General features: G+C 43.8%; 1 protein-coding gene across 1 annotated transcript; it reads right to left on the reverse strand.

The window, feature by feature from the left end:
• Positions 1-12195: 12195 nt before the first annotated feature.
• Positions 12196-12632, reverse strand: LOC138844015 (ribosomal biogenesis factor-like). The gene has a single exon (XM_070050088.1). The coding sequence runs from the start codon at positions 12581-12583 to the stop codon at positions 12281-12283; it is 303 nt and encodes a 100-aa protein (XP_069906189.1). The 5' UTR covers positions 12584-12632; the 3' UTR covers positions 12196-12280.
• Positions 12633-21273: the final 8641 nt, after the last annotated feature.

Consider the following 21273-nt stretch of genomic DNA (forward strand, 5'->3'; position numbering starts at 1 on the left):
CTCGGGCAGCTGGATGATGCAGTGGTTCAGGGGAATGGCTGCAATGCCCAGGCTGAACTCCCTGTAAGGGAGCAAGGCACATGCTACCCTCTGCGTCTTGGAGAGCTTCCGTTCCAGTCCCACTGCCATATCACTCCTCTTCCTTTTAGGCACATCACGTGAGCGTTTTGCTGATCCTTGCAACAAGGATGCCTTGTACGCATTATTTCATTAAATTCTCACTAAGAGCCCAAGAAGAAGGTACAAAGTGACTTCAAATAGTGCGTGGGAATGTGTATTGTGAAAAAACTATGCATGGATTTCAGAATGATTTTGCACCAGAAGAACCTTTAATGCAACTTTTCCATGAACTTTTTGAAGTTCCCTAGCATTATAACCCATTTTATAAATCAACATGGTTCGATTTCTTGCTCAAAGTCATGTTGTTATTAGGGGATAGAAACTAGAGTTTGAAATGAGATCCTTGTAAGACACAAAGAGAGACACACTCTTTCTTGGAAAGTATTTTAATGGCAGGAACTTGAATAGAGTAAAGACGCTATTTTCACCAGAAGCCCTCCAGGAAGGGCAGCCTGGGAGTGAGCGAGGGGCTCCTGTGAGGGTTGCCAGTGTGGCCACAGATTGGCTGCGTGCTAATATGAACAGAAAAGCCATGTCGCCAAGTGAACTTGGACTTGGACTCTCTTCCCGTAGGTTTATCATCATCTCTTTGATTCTTAGCCTTATGGAATCACAGAGCCTTGCTCTCTGGGGTGAAAGCTACACAAGTGAAGAGGAAGCCGATACACAGGTTTGCTCTCTGTAGCCAGAATGCATGTGCAGTGGGCAATACAGTTTCACCCTGCCTGCTTTCCCAGATGACTTCTTGGCTGTACCACACACGCCCTCTGTCATGACCCTTCTCCATAGTGAGTCAGCATCTCAGTCGGCTTGTGCTGCCACAACAAAAGACAGACTGAAAAGCAGCGATTTGTTTCTCCCAGTTCTGGAGGCTGGGAAATCCCAAATCAAGGTGCTAGCCGATTCAGTTCCCCGGCTGGGGCCCTCTTCCTGGCTTGGAAATGGCTTCATTCCTGCTGTCCTCACATGGCAGGGAGAGGAGAGAGGAGGAAAAGAAGACGGGATGAGAGGAGAGGCATAGTGAGCTCTCTGGAGTGTCTTCTTATAAGGCCACCATTCACATCACGAGGGCCACACCTTCGTGACCTCATCTAACGTGAATTACCTCCAAATGCCATCGCTTTAGGGACTTGAGATTCAATGTGAATTTTAGAGGGACACAAACGTTCCACGTTAGCAGTCATCAACCATGTCTTTTTGAGGCCCCATGAGAGAGACCACAGACTCAGGTAGTGAGTGTGTAAGGAGCCCCTGAGCCCTCCAGGGCCAGGCCAGGTCTGCAAGGTTGGAGCAGCACCCAGCTTTGGGGAGGGGGAGTCCGACGGGACATCCTCAACAGCTGTGTGCTTCATCCAGATCCTGAAGCCCAGGCTCTGCCCTCTCAGCCCTTCTCTGGGCATTGAGCTCTTCTGCTTGTCAGGGTCGTGCCACTGCCTTTCCTGCCTCCCTTCTTTGTCTACGCCTTGCTTGCAGCCTGAATCAGGGCGAGCCCCTCTTTGGCAGACAGCAGGAGGTGTTGAGTGACAACTGTTCTGGTCCAGCTCAGAGAGGCCAGTTCATCCCGAGCAGCCCATCGCTTGGCCCAGCTGCACTGTGCCTCCCTTTGGGCTGCTTGCTCCTTGTCGCCAGGCCTTCTCCTTGGGTGCCTGGGTTCATTTGATCATCCTTTGTCTTACAACCATCCTAACCGTACTGGTTCCTATAGATTTCACATCAGAGGCCTTGTGCTGAGTAGATATTCAGGAAGGACATGGAAAACGCAGGTCTTTGCAGCAGTCGTGCTGTGAATGGGTTTTTATTTAGAAGGTGGCTTTTTTCTCCCTTAGCCAAAGAACCGCATGATGAATAATTAAAAAGCCTCTTCTCGTGATCAGAGTCAGGAGTTTTTCTGTGTTCACGTTAATCCAGCTCCTCTGGCAAAGGAAATCCTTATAAAGGATAATGCTAGTATAACATTTCTAGTTAATATGCAATCTAAATTTCTTTTATTGAGTGGCTCAGAAGTGATTATCCTCTCTCTTAACCGAGTGGCTGAGAAGTGTAGAGAGCGCTGCGGTAGTGACCTTGAGCTTCCTTGAGGTCAAGAGGCCTCCCAGTGGCCACCCCTGTCTGTGGCCATTTTGGGGGTTATTTGACACAGCCCCTCGGTAATGAGGGAAGAGGACACGAATCAGGGGAGAGGGACACTTGGCCTGGAACCCAGTGCTTTTGCTTAATGAAAATTACTGCTTTCTTACTTCTCTGAGAGTTCAGAGACCTAGGGTGATTTCCGTAAATGGGTTCAGCTGACCTGCAGCAGAAGTGAAGATGAGAATTAATGGCACCCTCACTGGAAAGTTTAAAGTCTAATTAGCTCTCGGGCTGGCTGAGTTTTGTTAATTCATCGATGGGACTCTGGGAAGGCAGGCGGGCCGGCAGCCAGTGAGAGGTAAGTTAGGAGGCAGAGCACAGGGAAAAGCAACCGACCTAGGTGATTTGTTCCACATTTTGACCCACCTGGCACATAAGCCATTGCCGATTTGTTACCTTGTTAACAGGCTCGGGGAGAAACTTGGAATAGTGGCCCACTTATATTTCTGATTAATTTTCTATAACTCAGGATGCTCTAAGTAAATGGATTAAAGAACCATTTGATCTTCAAAAAGAGGTTTATGGTGGCTTTGATGATTAAGTACCCAGGGGACACAATGGATTATCATGGATAATGGATTAGGAGAATTGGGATATTAAAAATGAACTCTCCTCCCTGGCTATGTACTCTTGGGGCTGAGAGGTCAATTGGGGACTGGTTTAACTCTGTCGGGCATTTGAACTGGCTCAACCCAAGGGAACCCATTTTTCTTACTCCCAGGAGGAAAATCAAGAGTCTTATTGGTAGAGCTCTAAAGTGTAACCTCCATTACTTCAAGATGATTAATTTTGGGGAAGGTACCTTCACAAGTGCAAGTTCAGAGCTGGAAAATCATTCTGAGAAGCATGGCACACCTTTGTTTGTTAACCTCTGCCCCGTGAGTCGCTATGACAGATAAGCCCGTGGAGAAGCCTTCCCCAGCTGGCTCCCATCTCCACCGTGCTCGTTGGTCTCTTCACGGAGTTACAGGTCTTAGAGGGCGAGCAATGGCTGCACCCCTGAGCTCCAGCTGTGATGTGGGGGGAATGGCAGGCCAGGAGAGCCGTTCACCCATATCACGTGACTTGTCCCGGTGGTTTCAGCTGGTCTCCTATTAGGAAGAGGAGTGACTTTTCCTGCGCAGAGGAAACAAATTTGAACTCTCCTTTTCTTCATTCTAGTCTTGAAGGAGAATGTATCAGAAATTTGTTTTGTTCAACCTTAATAGACAACCGTAGTTGAAGCGGTCATTTTGAATTAGTGTATGTTTACTGACACCTGATTTTTTTTTCAGATTTCTAATTGTAATTTTTAGCTTTACTACCACATGCTGTTTTTATTTCAAACAGTTGCTGTTCGTTCGTGGGGTTTACTGTTGGAATATCTGGTCCTCAGTAACTGTTTGACACTGGAAAGATCACCTAACCCCTCTGAACCCCGGTAATTTTATCTCTGCCAACTTATCTTTTTTTTTTTTTTTTTTTTTTTTTGACAGGCAGAGTGGACAGTGAGAGAGAGAGACAGAGAGAAAGGTCTTCCTTTGCCGTTGGTTCACCCTCCAATGGCCGCTGCGGCCGGTGTACCGCGCTGATCCAATACTTCTCCTGGTATCCCATGGGGTGCAGGACCCAAGCACCTGGGCCATCCTCCACTGCACTCCCTGGCCACAGCAGAGAGCTGGCCTGGAAGAGGGGCAACCGGGACAGAATCCGGTGCCCCGACCGGGACTAGAACCTGGTGTGCCAGCGCCGCAAGGCGGAGGATTAGCCTAGTGAGCCACAGCGCTGGCCTGCCAATTTATCTTATCTCTGTAACTTATTCTGCCAATCTTTCAGGGTTATTAGAAGAACAAAAACATGAACAAATAGGATGTCGCCAATTAAAAAGCCTTGCCAACTGTCCTGTTAAAGGGATACAGGAGATGATTTTTATTAGGTGTTTTAGGAGATCAGAAATGACGTATTAAATATTGCATCTTCGATTGTTTAAAAAATAATCTTATTTAAATTATGTGAAAGACCTCCACAACCTCTTACCCTGCTTTCTCCTGTGGCCCAGGGGGAAACAGTAGATGATGACAAAGTGTGACAGAACAAGGACTTTGGGAAATGGGAAATGTATATGTGGATGATTTACCTGTATTACATACCCTGTGGGTGATTTACAAAAGCATAATTAATAAACCAAAAAATATTGTTGAGGTCAATATATATATCAACACTCAGTTTAAGGCATGAGTGGAAACTCAGTTGCCCACCATGGCCAAGGCTTCCCATATCACAGTGCCTGGCTTGAGTCCTAGCAACACTGCTTCTGATCCTTCTTCCTATCGATGTGCACACTGGAAGGCAGCAGGTGCTGGCTCAAGTCTTGTGTCCCTGCCAATCACATGGGGGACTGGCTTGAGTTTCAGGCCCCTGTGGACATCAGGGGAGTAAACCAGTGGTATCTCTCTCTCCCTTTCCATAAAATTAATTAATTTAAACAAATATGTGACAATACCAAATGCCAACAAGGATGCAGGGAAATTCAACCTCTCAGGCAAGTGTGTTGATGGTAGGGATATAAAACAATACAGCCACCCTGTAAGTAGAGGCAACTAGAGAAGCTGGAATAAAGCCAAGAAACAAATTTCTCCTTAGAGCCCCCAGAAAGCATACGGCTCTGCTGACACCTTGGATTTAGCCCAGAGAAAGTGATTTTGGATTTCTGACCTGCAGAAGTAGAAGATAATAGATATAATAAATTTGTATTGTTTTAATTCGTTAAGTTTGTGGTAATTTGTTGCAGTGCAATGGGACCCGATGCTAACAACTTGGATGGTTCTCAAGGTCATTATGCTCAGTGAAAAAAGTCAACACTATGATTCCATTACACAACACTCTTGAAATGGCCGAACGATAGAGGTTTAGAGCAAATTAGAGGTTGTCAGGGCTTAGAGATAGTGGGGGGGATTGTCATGGGTGGGATTACAAAGGGACAGCATGAAGGAGATGTGTGGAGTGCTGGTGTAGTTTTTATCTTGACCATGGTGGTGGTTACATCTCCATGTAGGATGAAATGACATGGGACACACATTGTGCCAATGTCAGTTTTCTGGTGTTGATACTGTACTATAGCTGTGTCACAAGTGATCAATGCAGAGATTAGGTGAAGGGTACATGGCTCTCTGTACCATACTTTTTAAAAAAAATTTTATTTATTTGAAAGTCAGAGTTACACAGAGAGAGGAGAGGCAGAGAGAGAGAGAGAGGGAGGTCTTCCATCTACTGGTTCACTCCCCAATTGGCCGCAACAGCCAAAGCTGTGCCGATCCAAAGCCAGGAGCCTGGAGCTTCCTCGGGTCTTCCCATGTGGATGCAGGAACTCGAGGACCTGAGCCATTTTCTACTGCTTTCCCAGGCCATAGCAGAGAGCTGGATTGGAAGTGGAGTAGCTGGGACTCGAACCAGTGTTCATTCGGGATGCCGGCACCGCAGGCAGCGGCTTTATCTCTTATGCCACAACGCTGGCCCCTATACTTATTTTTTTTCCTTAAAAAAGCAAAAAATACATTCATGCCATTAAAACTCATAATGGAGCATTTTTCCCCTGAAAATATATGATTCTAAGTATCTGCATAAATATATACATACTACAAGTTTTACTATGGAGTCCCTTGGCATTGCTATGTAGATTTAGTGAACTCTGAAGTGATCATTTTAATTTATGAATATCAAATCTCAGTAACCTTTTACCGAGCAGTTTTCTAGTGAGTAGCTCTTTACCCTTCCTAAAATATGCAAAAGAAATAAAAATCTTTGCGTTTTTGATTCAGCTCTTGGCCCATCAAGTGGTTCCTGGGATATCCATTGAGGATTACAACATGGAGGAATTTAAGCGACTCACACAGTGTCTGAAGAGTACATGCCCTGGACAGAATGCGAAAGAACTCTGCATTAGCAAGGGTTGCCACAACAAAACATCATAGACCATGTGGCCTGGACAGCAAACTTCTTTCTCCCAGTTTTGGGCACTGGAGGTCTCAGATGACAGTGCTAGCTAGCATGGTTGTGTTCTAGTGAGGGCCCCTCTTCCTGACTTGCAAGTGGCTGTCCTCTTACCGTGCCCTCACAGGGTGCACAAATCCCACCATGAGAACCTCCCCCCACCCCATGACCTCATCTAAACCTAATTATTTCCCAAAGTCTTAATTGTCAAAGGAAGGTTAGGACATAAGCAGATGAATTTAGGTGGAGAGATAGGGCAGGAGTGTTCTGGGGGAAGGGAAACGATCCAGTCCATAATAGATCCTGAAGTGAGTATTTCAGTCTGAAGGGTCGAGGAGAGAATTAAGATTTAAATTCCTAAAGAAGTAGATAGTTTAGTGTTCACTACTCTAGTGAGCTCATTGGGAAAATAATCTATAATGGAAAAAGCTTGTTGTGAGTATAAAATATTTTAAGTACAGCTGTGTATTTTTATGAGGATTTTAAATTCAGAGGTATTTGAATGTCAAATGTGGTAGAACAAAAAGCCTTTGAAATTGGACTTGGGTTTGAATCTCTGTTCTGTTTGTCTTTGGGTGTATGGCCTAACCTAAGCTGAGCCCCTTTTCCCAGATTTGTTGGAAGGAACAGTGGTGCATATTTGGTTGTTGTGTTACGTGAGATCATTTATGAAGTTCTTAGGGCATTGTTGAGCACAAGCTAAGTGTAATACATATTAGTTCTCTTCCTCTTCTCTCTACGCTATCAAAAGGTAAAGTCCCTTTCTGGAAAATATGATGTATTTTACAAGTGGAAAAATGGGTAAAAGATTTTAAAGGATGGAAGAATTGTAGTAGGAAGAAACGTGTCTGTAATAAATACTGAGAATCGCCAAGGTCAACATCTCGAAGCAAGAAAAATTCCTGAAAATTGGAGGTGACATAGCAGATACAACACTCGAAACCTGAAGTGACCCTCAAACTGACAAGGTCAAAGATTTTTAAAATTACCTCTCCATGGATGATCAACCAGGATACTACCCACAGTAAATTAATCCACCCAAGTTAAATAAGCCACCAGGGCTTGAAATGGAAACATCATTTCAAATCTCAACATCCACCCCCACCCCCGTCAATTTGAAGCAGAAAAGCAAAGTCATTCCTTTCTGTGTCCTTTAGCTGCTGCTTCTATGTCTTTCCTTTGTTTCTTCCAATAGAAGATTGCTGCTGTTTTCACACATGTAAGTGGGGCGTCACCAGGCAAACTACAATCAAAGGCAGAACAAAGGCAGGTAGAGAAAGCAATGGAAGGCTGAGATGGACGTGGGCTAGGCTGACATTACATTTTACTGCTAGAAATGAATCCAAAGACTAAACACCGCGGACCGTGTACACATCTCTTCCCACCCTCACTGCTTTGTTAAGGGCGGTGGTCTTGGGGACGAAATAGACAGGGCAGGGCTCAGACTTATCAGCAAATGCTCCACTCTGGAATAGCAGCACCGGATTCGCCCAGACCACACATTTATGGAACCAGAACTTCCTTAAGCTTGGGTGGCACATTTTCTTTTCGTCTTTGTAGTTCTCTCCTTTTACTCCTACGCTGGTGAGCACCCTCCTTTTTGCAGTGTGTTCCATGAATGTTGCACTTGAGTTTGTCTATGACAGACAAAAACATTGCTTTCAGCTGGCATTATTTACAGCCAGTTTCAAAACATTGCCATGGCTTGTTTCCAACAACACCTGTTGGGGGAGAACCTTCCTTCCCCTGGCCATGGGTTCCCATGGGGAGAGACGTGAGCATCTTCTCTGTCACACGGACGAGCTAAGTATGCCTGGCCTGGCCTTCCTGAGGGTTTCTCTCTCAGATCTCCCCCACTTCTGCGAGGTGGGCTGTTCTCCACGAGGTGAGTGTTGTAAGGAAGGCTGCCCGCTCCACCCACCTCCCCTATACCTCACTGTTGAACGTCTCTGTCTCCCTGTTCCGGTCTAGACCGGTTATGCTGGTAGACACAGTGGTGCGGCCCGTTCACTTGGGAGTTGCTCAGAAGAAGGCTTTATTTAGACAATGGGAAGGTAGACTCCCCTTGAGAATATTCCTCCTTGACAGTCAGCTTGCCAAGGCTTTCACGCACTGACTTCCTACTGCATGTGTTCAAAACTCTGACTCGGGCTGGTCTCTGGCAGCCTTTCCTTGTCAGTGGAGGTCTGGCTCCCTCGGAGCACACATGCAAGATAAGCTTTCCTGGAACATCCTCCGAGAAACAGGCTCAGACTCAAGCAAGTGAACTGTTGGAGATTCTCCGCCTGTGCTCCTGTGCCCTCCTCTTGCCTAAACCTTGCGCTCTGGATCACAGTTTCCCCACAGGCTGTGCAGGTTTGTTCTTCCGCTACGGCTTCCGACCTGTGTGCCAGGTTCTCCGGTTTGCTGGGTCCTGGCTTCCTCTTTCTTGACTTCATCCCTTGTCCTGCTGGAGCACATCTCCCAAGAAAAAGTACATGCAGAGTCAGCGTCTTCTCTTTACCTCTCCGCACGATTGGTAGCTGAACAGTACGCGGCCACTCGGTTCCAGGGCCTCACCCTGGATGAGTGCTCTGCTGTCGTCATCTTGAAATTCTCAACTTTTGAACATGGACACCACATGCTATTTTCCACTGGGCCCTACGAATTATATAGCTGGCCCTTGTGGCCAGTATGCAGTGCTGCTACCGAGATGTCTCCTTCCCTTTGACTGTGGCTCAGTCCCCCTTTCTGAGAGCCCATTCTAACCTCCCTTTGTCTCCAGTGAACTGAAATGTTACCATGATGTCCTTGGACTGGATATTATTTTCTCACTTATTATCTTGCATATCTGGTGATCTCTTTCAACCTTGAGACTTCTGTACTTGAATATCAAGAACATGTCCTGTATTATTATTTTGATCACCTGTTTCTTTCTATTTCCCATGGTTTTTCTTTCTTAATATTTGGATACTAGACTTCCTGGATTGATCTAAATTTTATTATGTTTTATTCCTATTGTTTATTGGATGGTTTTTGTTCTGATTTCTGGGATTTTTCTTCATCTTTATTTTCTAATGCTTCTAGTAAGCTTATTTCAGAAATCATATTTCTTTTAAAAAAAAAGATTTATTTATTTGAAAGGCAGAGTTATAGAAAAGCAGAGGCAGAGAGAGAGAAAATCTTCTATCCACTGGTTCACTCCCCAAATGGCCACTACGGCCAGAGCTGGGCCAGTCCAGAAACCAGGAGCCAGAACTTCTTCCAGGTCTCCCACCAGGGCCCTGGGGCCAAGGACCTGGACCATTTTCTACTGCTTTCCCAGGCCACAGCAGAGGGCTGGATCAGAAGTGGAGCAAGTAGGACTCAAAATGACCCCCATATGGGATGCAGACACTGTTGGCAGTGGCTTTACCCACTACGCCACAGTGCAGGCCCAAGCAATTTTATTTCAAATGGCCAAGACTTCCTCATGGTCTTTGATTGCTTTTTTTGTATCTTTGTGTTCTTTTATTATGTATATATTATTTTCTCTTCCCTTTTTGACTAACTGAATGATAAACTTTTTATTTGTTTGTTTGAGAGGAAGACAGAGGGGGGAGATAGAAACAAAAAGATAAACACAGAGAGAGAAAGCTTCCTCTGCTGATTCAGTCTCCAAATGCACACACCAGCCAGGGTCAGGGTCAGGGTCAGGGTCAGGGCCAGGGCCAGGGCCAGGGCAGGGAGCCAGGAACTCAGTCCAGGTCTCCCACATGGGTGGCAGGAACTCAAGTACTTGGGTCATCATTTGCTGCCTCCCAAAATCAGCATGAATAAGAAACTGGAATCAGGAACAGGAGCTAGGAACCCAGACACTCGGATGTAGCATGTGGGCATTTTACCTGATGTCTTAGCCACTAGGCTAAATGTGTGCACCAAATGGTAGATTTAAAAAATATATATATATATATTTACTTACTTTCATCTACTTGAAAGGTAGAAGGAGAGAGAAAGAGAGAACGAGCGAGCGAGAACCCAAATGCCTGCAGAAGTCAAGACTGGGCCAGGAGACTGGAACTCAGCCCAGCTCTCTCACCTGGGTAGCAGGACCTGGCTACCGGGCCATCCTCTGCCTCCCGGGATACATTAGCAGGAAACTGGATCGGAAATGGAAGAGCCAGTACTCAAGCAGGTACTATGATTACAATGTGGGTATCCCAAGTGGCAGGAGGGACAGTGGGGGGAGGCGTGGGGGAGATGGTGGTGGTGATGGCAGGGTAGGTGGTGGGGAAGAGACAGCCCACTGTGCCAAACACTCACCCGAGGATGGATTTTTTGGAAGCACTCTTCTGTGTCTTTTGTTTTATATATCTTCTTTGTTCTTTGTTTCTTTTTTTTTTTTTAAGATTTATTTTTTTTTTTTTTATTTGAAAGACAGAGTTACAGAGATAGAGGGAGGCAGCAACAGACAGATCCTCTATCCACTGATTCATTCCCCAAATGGCTGCAACTGCCAGATCTGAAGCCAGGAGCCAGGAGCTTCTTCCAGGAACTTGTGGGTCTCCCACGAGGGTGCAGGGGCCCAAGGAGTTGGGCCATCTGCTGCTGCTTTCCCAGACGCATTAGCAGGGAGCTCGACTGGAAGTGGAAAAGCAGGCCTGGATTCTGTGCCCATATGGGATGGCCATGCCACAGCACTGGCCCCTCTTCATTTCAGGAGTGCCTGCTTTGAGTCCCAGCTCCTTCCCTTCCGACCCAGCTCCCTGCTAATACACCTGGAAGGCAGCGCATGATGGCGTTCCTGGATCCTGGCTTCAACCTGGTGCAGTCCATCTCTTGTGGGCAGCTGGGGAGTGAACCAGCAGATGGAAGATTCTCTCTCTCTCTCTCTCTCTCCCTCTCTCTCAAATAAAATAAATATTTTTAAGAACAAAAGCTGACTTGTGTGTGTGCATGGGTGTTCTTGCTACCTGCTGTATATAAAACGATTTGGTGGTCACTTGATCTTTTCTTGGAGGAAACCCCACTCAGTGGTGTTTATGTCTTTTCTGTCAGGTATCTCGATTTCTCCAGACAGCCTGGGGTATATGCATCGTAAGAGCAGGAAGGGAAAGAGGAGAATGGTACCTCCCCGTGTGGCGTGGAGACCTACGTGGCATGCCCGTTTTCCAAAGCCTGCCTCATGTTTTCTCCCCATTGTGTGTGGTGTTTCCTACCTGAGACACTGACGTTTTCCCACTTACGCATTCTGGCATTTTCTTGGAGAAAAACTACTTAATTTCCTGTGTTGGGGGGGGGGGCTTGGGGTACCCTAGTGTAGTCTTTTAAGTAACCCCTGGGTCTTCAACGCCTACTTGCCTTATGCATGAAGGCCCTGAGTCTTTCCCAACTTTTGCAAACGTGTTTGCTACTTTTCATCGCCTCGTGTGGGAGCAGGTGGATTTCTGCCTCCTCTGCTTGGCCACGTGAGTTTCATGTCTCTGCCCAGTGTCAGACCTCTCACACTTGGACATCGATGGTCAGCTTTCTTCCCTACACCTGCTTTCTGCCTTCTGACTTTACAGCTGGGGCCTCCAAAAGTTTATATAAAAATGTGTATTATGAAAAAACCATGTATGGATTTCAATTTTTACATCAAAATAAACTGATCTTTTTTTAACTTTTATTTAATAAATATAAATTTCCAAAGTACAGCTCTTGGATAACAGTGGCTTTTTCCCCCCCATAACTTCCTCCCACCCGCAACCCTCCCATCTCCCGCTCCCTCTCCCATTCCATTCACATCAAGATACATTTTCAATTATCTTTATATACAAAAGATCAATTTAGTATATATTAAGTAAAGATTTCAACAGTTTTCACCCACACAGAAACACAAAATGTAAAGTACTATTTGAGTACTAGCTATAGCATTAATTCACATTGTACAACACATTAAGGACAGAGATCCTACATGAGGAGTATGTGCACAGTGACTCCTGTTGTTGACTTAACAAACTGACACTCTTGAATAAACTGATCTTTTTTTTTTTTTAAATAAAATTGTATAAAACAATTTATTGAATTTTTTGGGGGGGGAATTCCATCACATCATGCTGCATTACAACTGAGCCATTAATCTTGTAGCTTCATCAACATTAACAGGTTCATTTTCATGACTCTTCTGAGGAATCAGCTCTTTCTGTAACGGTTCCAGAGAAAGGCCCCTTGAGAAGTTTGCAAGTTCCTTTTGTATATTTATAAAAGCTTTGTTCACTCTGTTAACTTTGTCTTCGTTCACAATGTTTATCTTCTTAAGATTAGTAGTAACTGGTTTTGCTTTGTTTTTAGCCTTAAAATTTTTTTGGCTGGCTATGTGAAATACATTTTTGGACTTCTGTCCTCTTAATTTGTTCTTGGCCATTGTCTTAAATCCCCGCGTGCTGCAGCTGGAGGTCCAGGTGACGCCATCTCTAAACTGATCTTTTAATCAAATTTTTCTATGAACTTTTTTGAAGTGCCCCTGTATATTTTTAATTCCTTTACTTAAATATTGGTGGTGTTTCAGGAGTGGACAGAGACACACTTTTTTTTCTCAGCCCACTAATTTAGATGGAATTCTTAAGTCACCTTTTAAAGTCTTTCTAATCCTCTAATTCTATGTCAAAATTGAAACTTGCAAGGAAGTGGTATGGAGAGTATCCAAAATCAGGAAAAAAAAAAAAGAGAAAAACAGAATGCCATTGTTTGACAAGGAATGTTCCCAGCTATATAAATAGATCTTTAATATCAAGGACAGATGGCAGACTTTTCTTCTGTTGAAAGTTATTCAGCTTTCTAATTTTTGGAAAATATAGGTAATCAAGTATCAACCTGGGAAAAACCCAGCTCTTTCATATGGGAACAAAAGAGAAGAAAATGGATAGTGAATTGGGAGCCCTGGGTTGGTTTGGATGGAAGTTTCTAGCTCTGGAATTCTGTATAAATTCCTTTTTAAAATTATTCATGCAGGGTGTATTAAAAAAAACCTCTTCATGAAAATTGTGACAAAAATCTGATGAGGAAGAGAAAGAGCTGAAAATTATGATTATGGACTTATGTCTTGCAATCTTCTTTGAAATACATTAGGAAATAAGAGTGTGTAGAGGGGTGGATAGACAGACAGGTGTGTGATGGAGCAGCGAGTAAAATATTCATGGTATGGCCGAGGTTTGAGTGAATAAGTGTTCTTGGTAAAAATCGCTCGACTTCACTGCGTGCATGAACTTTTTCATAGTTCAGTGTTGGGAAAAATGAGGATTGTGGCAATGGAGATGGAGATGAAGGAAGTACTACTTCCAGATATGCACTGGACAGCAAAAATGAGCCCAGGGAAGACCTGATTAATCAGTTTTCCTAGGAAAACATATCCATGTGGACAGTCAGATTTTACCTAAAGAGACTGATGCTGACACTCATTCTCCAGATGTAGGTTTGTCTTTACCTGGCCCTTGTCCTTCAAACCTAAGATGAAGCCAAGGGCTAACTTCAACAAAACGCTGGAGACTCTTGAACCATGGCCTGGGCATTCAACAAAGAGGAAGTGATATTGATTCTTATTGACTTAACAGAAGGTCATATTCCTGATGTGCTGATCCAGGCAAATGTTTTGTAGACCTCCACTTTATCATCATATAATATCTAACCTTATAGTTTCAGTTGGCAAGTTCTGATGATTGGAGCATGTGCCAATAAAATCTAAAGAGTATTGGCCAAATGACCTTTAGCCTAAAGTAATATAGTTCTGATTTGATATCAGAATTACAGGTTCAATCACCATGTAGACCAGTTTGCTTCATTTGAAACTGTTATCCAGTCTCTGCCAGCACAACCCTGATCCTGGAGTTAGCTTTTCAAGTTGTGCCCTTTGTGACAAAGGAGAACTGGGAGTAAGTTTATCTCAAACACACTTATCACCCCTTTTGGAAAAAATAAGTTCACTTCTAGCCACAGGAGGTGTTTGATAGGATTAATTTCCTATGTGTTTATGAGCGCATCTGGGTGGTAAGCAATTTTCCTTTTAAAGGAAGATTATTTTAATAAAGTGTTTAAAAGTTGACAGTGTTATTGAAAGAATGCAGAAATATTGCCACAGGAAAGATTCAGTACAAATAGAAATGTTGAATTTATGTGTTCATGCATTGTATATATTCATCTAATCTTGTGTTGAAAGATGCTCCTGCAATTATTTGGGGTATTATATATAATGGGATGTGACTTGGAGCTTGTGTCATCAGCATTGTTGTGTGCTGTAATCACAGCACTGCCAAGAATCGCTGTAACTGCTGGGCAAACGGTTCCACTGATCTGGAGCCCATTCATCAGAGAATAACCTCCCGGCGTTCATCTGCACACGCTGATATCCGCCACTCTGCAAGGACAACGCTTTCATCTGTCTTGGTTTATTTCAGACTTCAGGAGCACTGATAAAGTTTTAAAAATAAAGAATTTGGGGTGTTTGCTGTGGCAATTAAGAAGCTGCATGGACACCCACATCTTACATTGGAGTGCCTAGGTTGTAGTCCCAGCTCAGCTCCTGGTTCCAGCTCCCTGCTAATGTGCATCCTGGGGTGTAGCAGGCGATGGCTCATGTAGTTGGGAGAAGTCAACCATGTGGTAGACAGACCCAGACTGAGTACTTGGCTCCTGATTGTGTCCTGGCCCAGCCCTGGCTGTTGCAGGCATTTAAGGAGTGAATCAGCAGATGGGAGATCTGTCTCTGTCTGTCTTTCAAAAACATATCATTTGAGCATCAAATATACCATATTTTGAAGGATCACTGTGCCCATTTATCATTTCTCAAAGGAACTACTTACAAGTTGGAAACTTAAAGCAGCTTGGTTATTTTTATACAAACCCATTATTTTATAAATGAAAGAATGATGGTCCAAGGATATATGGGTCTTATTTTGGATTGTAGAAGTAATGATCAACAAAGCAAGCATTAGGTACCAGCTGTACAGATCACTGTTGGCAATTTTTTCTGTTCACTCTAGCACTAGTCTTGTTAAAAACAGAATTTCTGTCTTGGTTTGGCAGCTGTCTCAATCATTGTTGATCATTTGCCAGAGCTTTCTAGGCCTCAAATTAGAAATGGCATTGTTCACACTTATTAGAAAAAAGTTTCAAAAACTTATAATAATAAGACAAAAAAAGAGCCTGATTTAAAATGAGCAAAAGATTTAAACAGACACTTCACAAAAGAAAATATATGAATAACCAATAAGCTCAGAAAAAAGTATTCATCATCATTAGTCATCAAGGAAATGCAAGTAACAACCATGATGAGCTATCTCTACACACCCACTGAAAGGACTTACATAAAAAGGTGATTAAGAACACCAAGGACACGGGACAAGTAGGACTCTCATACCCTGCTGATGGGAAGGTAAGTTAGTACAATCAGTTTGAGAAAATTCTTGGCAGTTTTGTGTAAAGTTAGTTACACAGAACTGGCGTTGTGGTACAGCAGGTTAAGCTGCTACTTGAGATGTCAGCATGCCTAGCCCTGGCTGCTCCACTTCTGATCAGCTCCCTGCTAATGCACCTGGGAAGGCAGCAGAAGATGGCCCAGTACTTGAGACCCTGCCACTCACGGGGGAGAACTGGGTGGAGTTCCTGGTTCATAGCTTCAGCCTGGTCCAGCCCCTGCCACTGGGGCCCTCTTTTTCTGTCACTCTGCTTTCAACAAATAAAATAAATCCTTTTTTAAAAAAATGTAAATAAACATTTGGGTAAAATACACATTTGGGGCTAGCATTGTGGTGCAGCTGATTAAGGTGCCACCTGCAATGCTGGCATCCCATCTGAGTGTCAGTTTGAGTCCTGCTACTCCATTTCTTTTTTCCTTTTTTTCTTTTTTTCCTTGTTATTTATTTATTAGAAAGGCAGAGTTACAGAGAGGCAGAGGCTGAGAGAGAGAGAGAGAGTTCTTCCATCCACTGGTTCACTCTCCAGATAGTCGCAATGACCAGAGCTGAGCTGATCCAAAACCAGAAGCCAGGAGCTTCTTCTGGATCTCCCACATGAGTGCAGGAGCCCAATCCAGCAGGGAGCTGGATTGGAAGTGGAGCAGCTGGAGCTTGAACCAGCATCCATATGGGATGCAGGCACTGCGACAGTGGGTTTATCTGCTAAGCCACAGTGCCAGCTACTACTCCAGTTCTGATCCAGCTACCTGTTAATGTGCCTGGGGAAAGCAGCATAAAATGGCCCAAGTGATTGGGCTCCTGCCACTTACATGGGAGACTTGGATGGAGTTCCTGCCTCCTGACTTTGGCCTGATCCAGCCCTGGCCATTGCAGCCATTTGGGGAGTGAACCCATAGAGTTTATAAGAATTCCACCTTCCAAATTAGTAAATAAATCTTGAAAAAAAAAAAAAAACTGGAAAGGCTTGTGCTTAAGTGGTCATAGAAGCTTTGCTTTTAACAGTCAAATATGAAAATAATTCAAATTCTTATCTGCAGGTGAGTGGATAATTAGATTGTAATATATCCCTGCAAAACTATTCTCCAGTCCTAACACCTGATGCCTCTGATCATGACCTTATTTTGAAATAGAGTCCATGCAGACATAATTTACAGATCTGAAGATGACATCATCCTGGATTTAGGATGGTCCCTAAATCGAATGACTGTCATTCTAATATGAGAAGGGACACGGACATCAGAAAGAAACCATCTGAGGACAGCAGCAGAGATTGGAGTGATGCTGCCCCAGGCTGAGGAACTCTGTGGTCTACCAGAACCCTGAAGAGGCCAGGCGGGGTCCTCCCTTAGAGCCTTCAGAGGGAGTGTGGTCTTGCCAATGACCTTGATCTTCGACTTTGGCCTCCAGAGATGTGAGAGAAGAAATTCCTGTTGTTGTAAGCCATCCAGTTTGCACTAATTTGTTACATAAGCCTTAGCAAGTGAATATACTATATTTTTCAATTTATATGAAGAAAATTCAAACTAATCTATAGTGACAGAAGCAAATTTGTGATTGATTGCTCAAGCCCCATGGAGGAAGAGATGGCTCGCGAAATGGCTAAGAACCTTGTTGAGATGAACTAGGCGTTCTGTACCTAGACTGTGACAGTACTTTCACAGGTGAGTACACTCATCACATTTTAAATGGGTGTATTTTTAATGGGTACATCTTATGCTACATAAATCATGCCTCATTAAAGTTTATTTTCAAAATTCAGATGATCTCTGAAAGCTGAGAAAATACACATGAGAACATGTGTGGCTGTGTCAAAAATCCGCCTCCCTTAAGCTTCTCCCTGGGGAAATGGTTTCATTCCCATTGTGAGAACTGGACTATGGTTGGACATTATTCGTTGCCTGATCTTGGAATTCTGTGAGTGTTAAGTGAAAGGTAGTAAGGAAAGTGGTTTCATTAGAATATCCAGTTGTTCATTAGAATATCCAGTTTTGTTTTCACTTTATGAGTTCAAAGTCAAGGTTGGAACATTTTAAAAGAAAAAAACTGGAAAAAAGCAATGAGGTTGATCAAGTACATTCCATCTGGTTTCCCCAAACAGATCAACACTGCTTAGGGCGATTGTCTCGCTCTGTGTGTTGGTGAGGACCTGCCAACACTTCACAGAGGAAGCGCGTGTTGACTGTTGGTGGAGGTGGCCCCTCCCTTCATGAGATCCTTGTACATTTCTCAAGATGATCCTTCCTGCTTCAACTTCAACCCCCGCCACCCTTGGCGCCTCATCCTGAACTGTTTGTATTTCCCCCAACGTATCAAAGGATATGATTCAGAAGTTCTGGAATACAAACGTTTAATAAGTTTCCTGGTTGTGAGGTGTCTCTGGAGTGTGTCCTGAGAAACAAGGTGCTTGGAAGGATTTAATAGGCATGCTATCCCTTTATTCCTGGGACTTCAGGATTTTACCAGGAGCTGTGTCATGTTTCCATTAACCCTATCTGGAATTCAATGATCCCTTGCAATCTGCTGACTCAAATCTTTCAGACAGGGAGAGTTTTTTTTTCCCTCTGGTGTTTATTTAATTATTAACTCCCCTTCCTCTGTTCCCTGTAGACCTCTGTTCCTCTGGATCTTCTTCCAAGCGGTTGTGTTTTGTCCTGTGATTTCTGTCTCTGCATTTCACCTGTGCAGCCTGGCATTTTCTTAGTCTCTGGGTTGGCTCTCGATTGTGATCATTGCTTTTGCAAATTGCCTACTCAATAATTAAAAATTTTATTTTTTAAATTAATATTAATACCTCTTTTGGTTCCACAAAATCTTTTCAATGCTCTGATTAGGTCTCTTTGAGGACTCTTGTTCCTATTACACTGAAGTTCTTTTTTTTCTTTCCAGAAACCTTTTATTTAAGGAATACAAACGTCATGCACTCATAAGTACAGCTTTAGGAACATAGTGATTCTTCTCACTGCACTAAAATTCTTATCTGACTCTTCTCTCAGGTTGAACTTCCTGTTACAGCTACTCGCTTAGGTCTTCCTCCTCTGGTTGCTGAATGCACGCATTCTCTTTCCTTAGAAACTGGGCCAAGCTCCTATGATCTCTCCAGCAAAGGACTCCCACAACCAATCCTCCTCTCCAAAATGCTGTGTTTAGAATGCTGATATAGAGTAAGAACACAATATTATACTAACTATTAAATATATATTAGAATGACATTAAGATGTAATACTAAATATTAAGTGTATATTAGTATATATTAAGTGTATATTAGTATGCCAATAAGACTCAATACTAAAGATAAATATATATATTAATGTACAGTTATAGTTAGATAGAAGGAATAAGTTCCTAGTGTTATTTAGTGTTATAAATGGGTTACAGGGTGATTCACAATAACCTGTTATAAATTTTCTGAGCAAATAGAAGGGAAGAGCATGAAGGCTCCAATCAAAGTAATGACAAAATGTTGACTACTCTGATTTGATCAGTACACATTGTAGAATTTATTGAAATGTCAAAATGTACCCCATAAATATATAAATTATTGTTAATAAATTTTAATGTTTAAAGAAAAAAAGATATACAATAGATCTCCCTGAGGTTATGTTTTCCATGGTTTTTGATACTTGTGGACAACTACAGCCCTAAAATATTAAACAAAGGCTATCAGAAGTAAAGGATTCTAAGTGTTAAATAACTTTTACTGCAGCATATTATTATAATTACCTATTTTGATATTAGTTGTAAATTTCTTATGATGCTTAATTTATAAAGTAATCTTTATCAGGGACTGGTGCTGTGGCGTAGTAGGCTAAGCTTCCACTTGAAGTGCCAGAATCCCATATGGGCACTGGTTCGAGTCCCGTCTGCTCCTCTTCTGATCCAGCTCCCTGCTATGACCTGGAAAAGCAGTAGAAGAGGGCTCAAGTGGTTGGGCCCTGAACTCGCTTGGGAGACCCTAATGAAGCTCCTGGCTCCTTGCTTTGGATTGGCACAGCTCCGGCTGTTACTGCAATTTGGGGAGTGAACCAGCAGATGGGAGAACTTTCTCTCTATCTCTCCCTCTGTCTGTCTGTAACTCTACCTCTCAAATAAATAAATGAAATCTTGGGGAAAAAATTTAAGAACGAAGCCAAAAAATTCATCTTTATCATGGGCATGTATGTGTTGGAAAAAGCAACATAACTAGGGTTGATTCCTGTCCAGGGTTTTAGACATCCTCTGGGGTCTTGAAGAGTGTCCCCCATAGATAAAGGCGGATAACTGGATACACAAATATGTGTATCTATAATATCTGTAATTCTGTGCAGGGCCTAGGCCTCCTTCTTGGGAGGCACCCTCAACCTTAAGAATCCTCACAGAAGTGTCAAAGAAAAGGAGGCATGAGGGGCCAGTACTGTGGCATAGAGGGTTAACCTTCCACCTGCAGTGTCAGCGTCCTATAGGGGTGCCAGTTCGAGTCCCTGCTGCTCCACTTCTGATCCAGCTACCTGCTAAAATGCCTGGTAAAGCAGCTAAAGATGGCCCAAGTACTTGGGCCCCTGCACCCATGTGGAAACCTGGAAGATGCTCCTGGCTTCTGGCTTCAACTTGGCTCAGCCCCGGCTATGGTAACCATTTGGGGGAGTAAACCAGTAGATGGAGGTGCTCTCTCTCTCTCTCTCCCTCCTTCTCTCTCTCTCTCTCTCTCCTTCTCTCTTTCTCTCTCTCTCTCTCCCTCCTTCTCTCTTTCTCTCTCTCTCTCTCTCTCCCTCTTTCTCTCTCTGTACCTCTGCCTTTCAAATAAATAAGAAAAGGAGACATGAAAAGGGCAAGACGCCTTCACCTGTTTGAGGCAGAAGGGCCCTCCTTGCTCGTACATAGCTGGGACCAGCTGCCAGCCTGGGTTTTAGGGCCAAAGTCGTGCCTTCTTCAATAGTGTGTGCCAGGGCATACGTCATCCCAAATGCATACCCTTCAGGAATCTGGGGCTGGGAGGATTCAGACTCTGACCCATCTCCCTCTGTGCTCCGCTGAGCAGCTCTAGGCCATCCACGGATGGACTCTGTGTCTTTTCCAAAAACAGTCTTCCTCTTCAAACTTCTGTTAGACTCTGCACATCAAACAATTCAACATAGCTCTGGGAGGAGCCCTCTACCAGCTCCTGTTTCTACAGCTCAGGTTCTCACTACATAGAAAAGCAGTAGAATGAATAAACAGACAAGAGAAAAAATACATGGGGCTCTGAATTAGTTCCATCTAAGAGGGTAGCATGAGTCTGATTTTTAAAAAAACTTTATTTGAAGGGTGGAGTGACAGAGAGAGGGGGAGAGACACACACACACAGAGAAAGAGATTGTCCATCTGCCGGTTCACTCCCCAGATGGCTGCAATTACCAGGGATAGGCCAGACCAAAGCCAGGAATCCAGAACCCCATCCAGGTCTCCCACATGGGTGGCAAAGGGCCAAGCACTTGGGCCATCTTCCGCTGCTTTCCCAGGTGCATTAGCAGGGAGCTGGATCAGGAGTGGAGCAGCCAGGACATGAACTGGTGCTCATGGGGGATGCCACTGATGCAGGTGGTGGTCTAACCCGCTGTGCCACAATGCTGGCCCCAGTGAGTCTGAGGTCTTAGTAGTCTCAGGTCTTAGTCTTATTCCACAGCTGAAC

This window comes from Oryctolagus cuniculus, chromosome 10 (assembly GCF_964237555.1).
Source record: "Oryctolagus cuniculus chromosome 10, mOryCun1.1, whole genome shotgun sequence".
NCBI classification, from domain to species: domain Eukaryota; kingdom Metazoa; phylum Chordata; class Mammalia; order Lagomorpha; family Leporidae; genus Oryctolagus; species Oryctolagus cuniculus.

What these genes read in the sequence shown, in the direction of transcription:
- LOC138844015 (XM_070050088.1), bottom strand. Translation starts at nt 12,583, where the DNA reads ATGGCCAAGAACAAATTAAGAGGACAGAAGTCCAAAAATGTATTTCAC.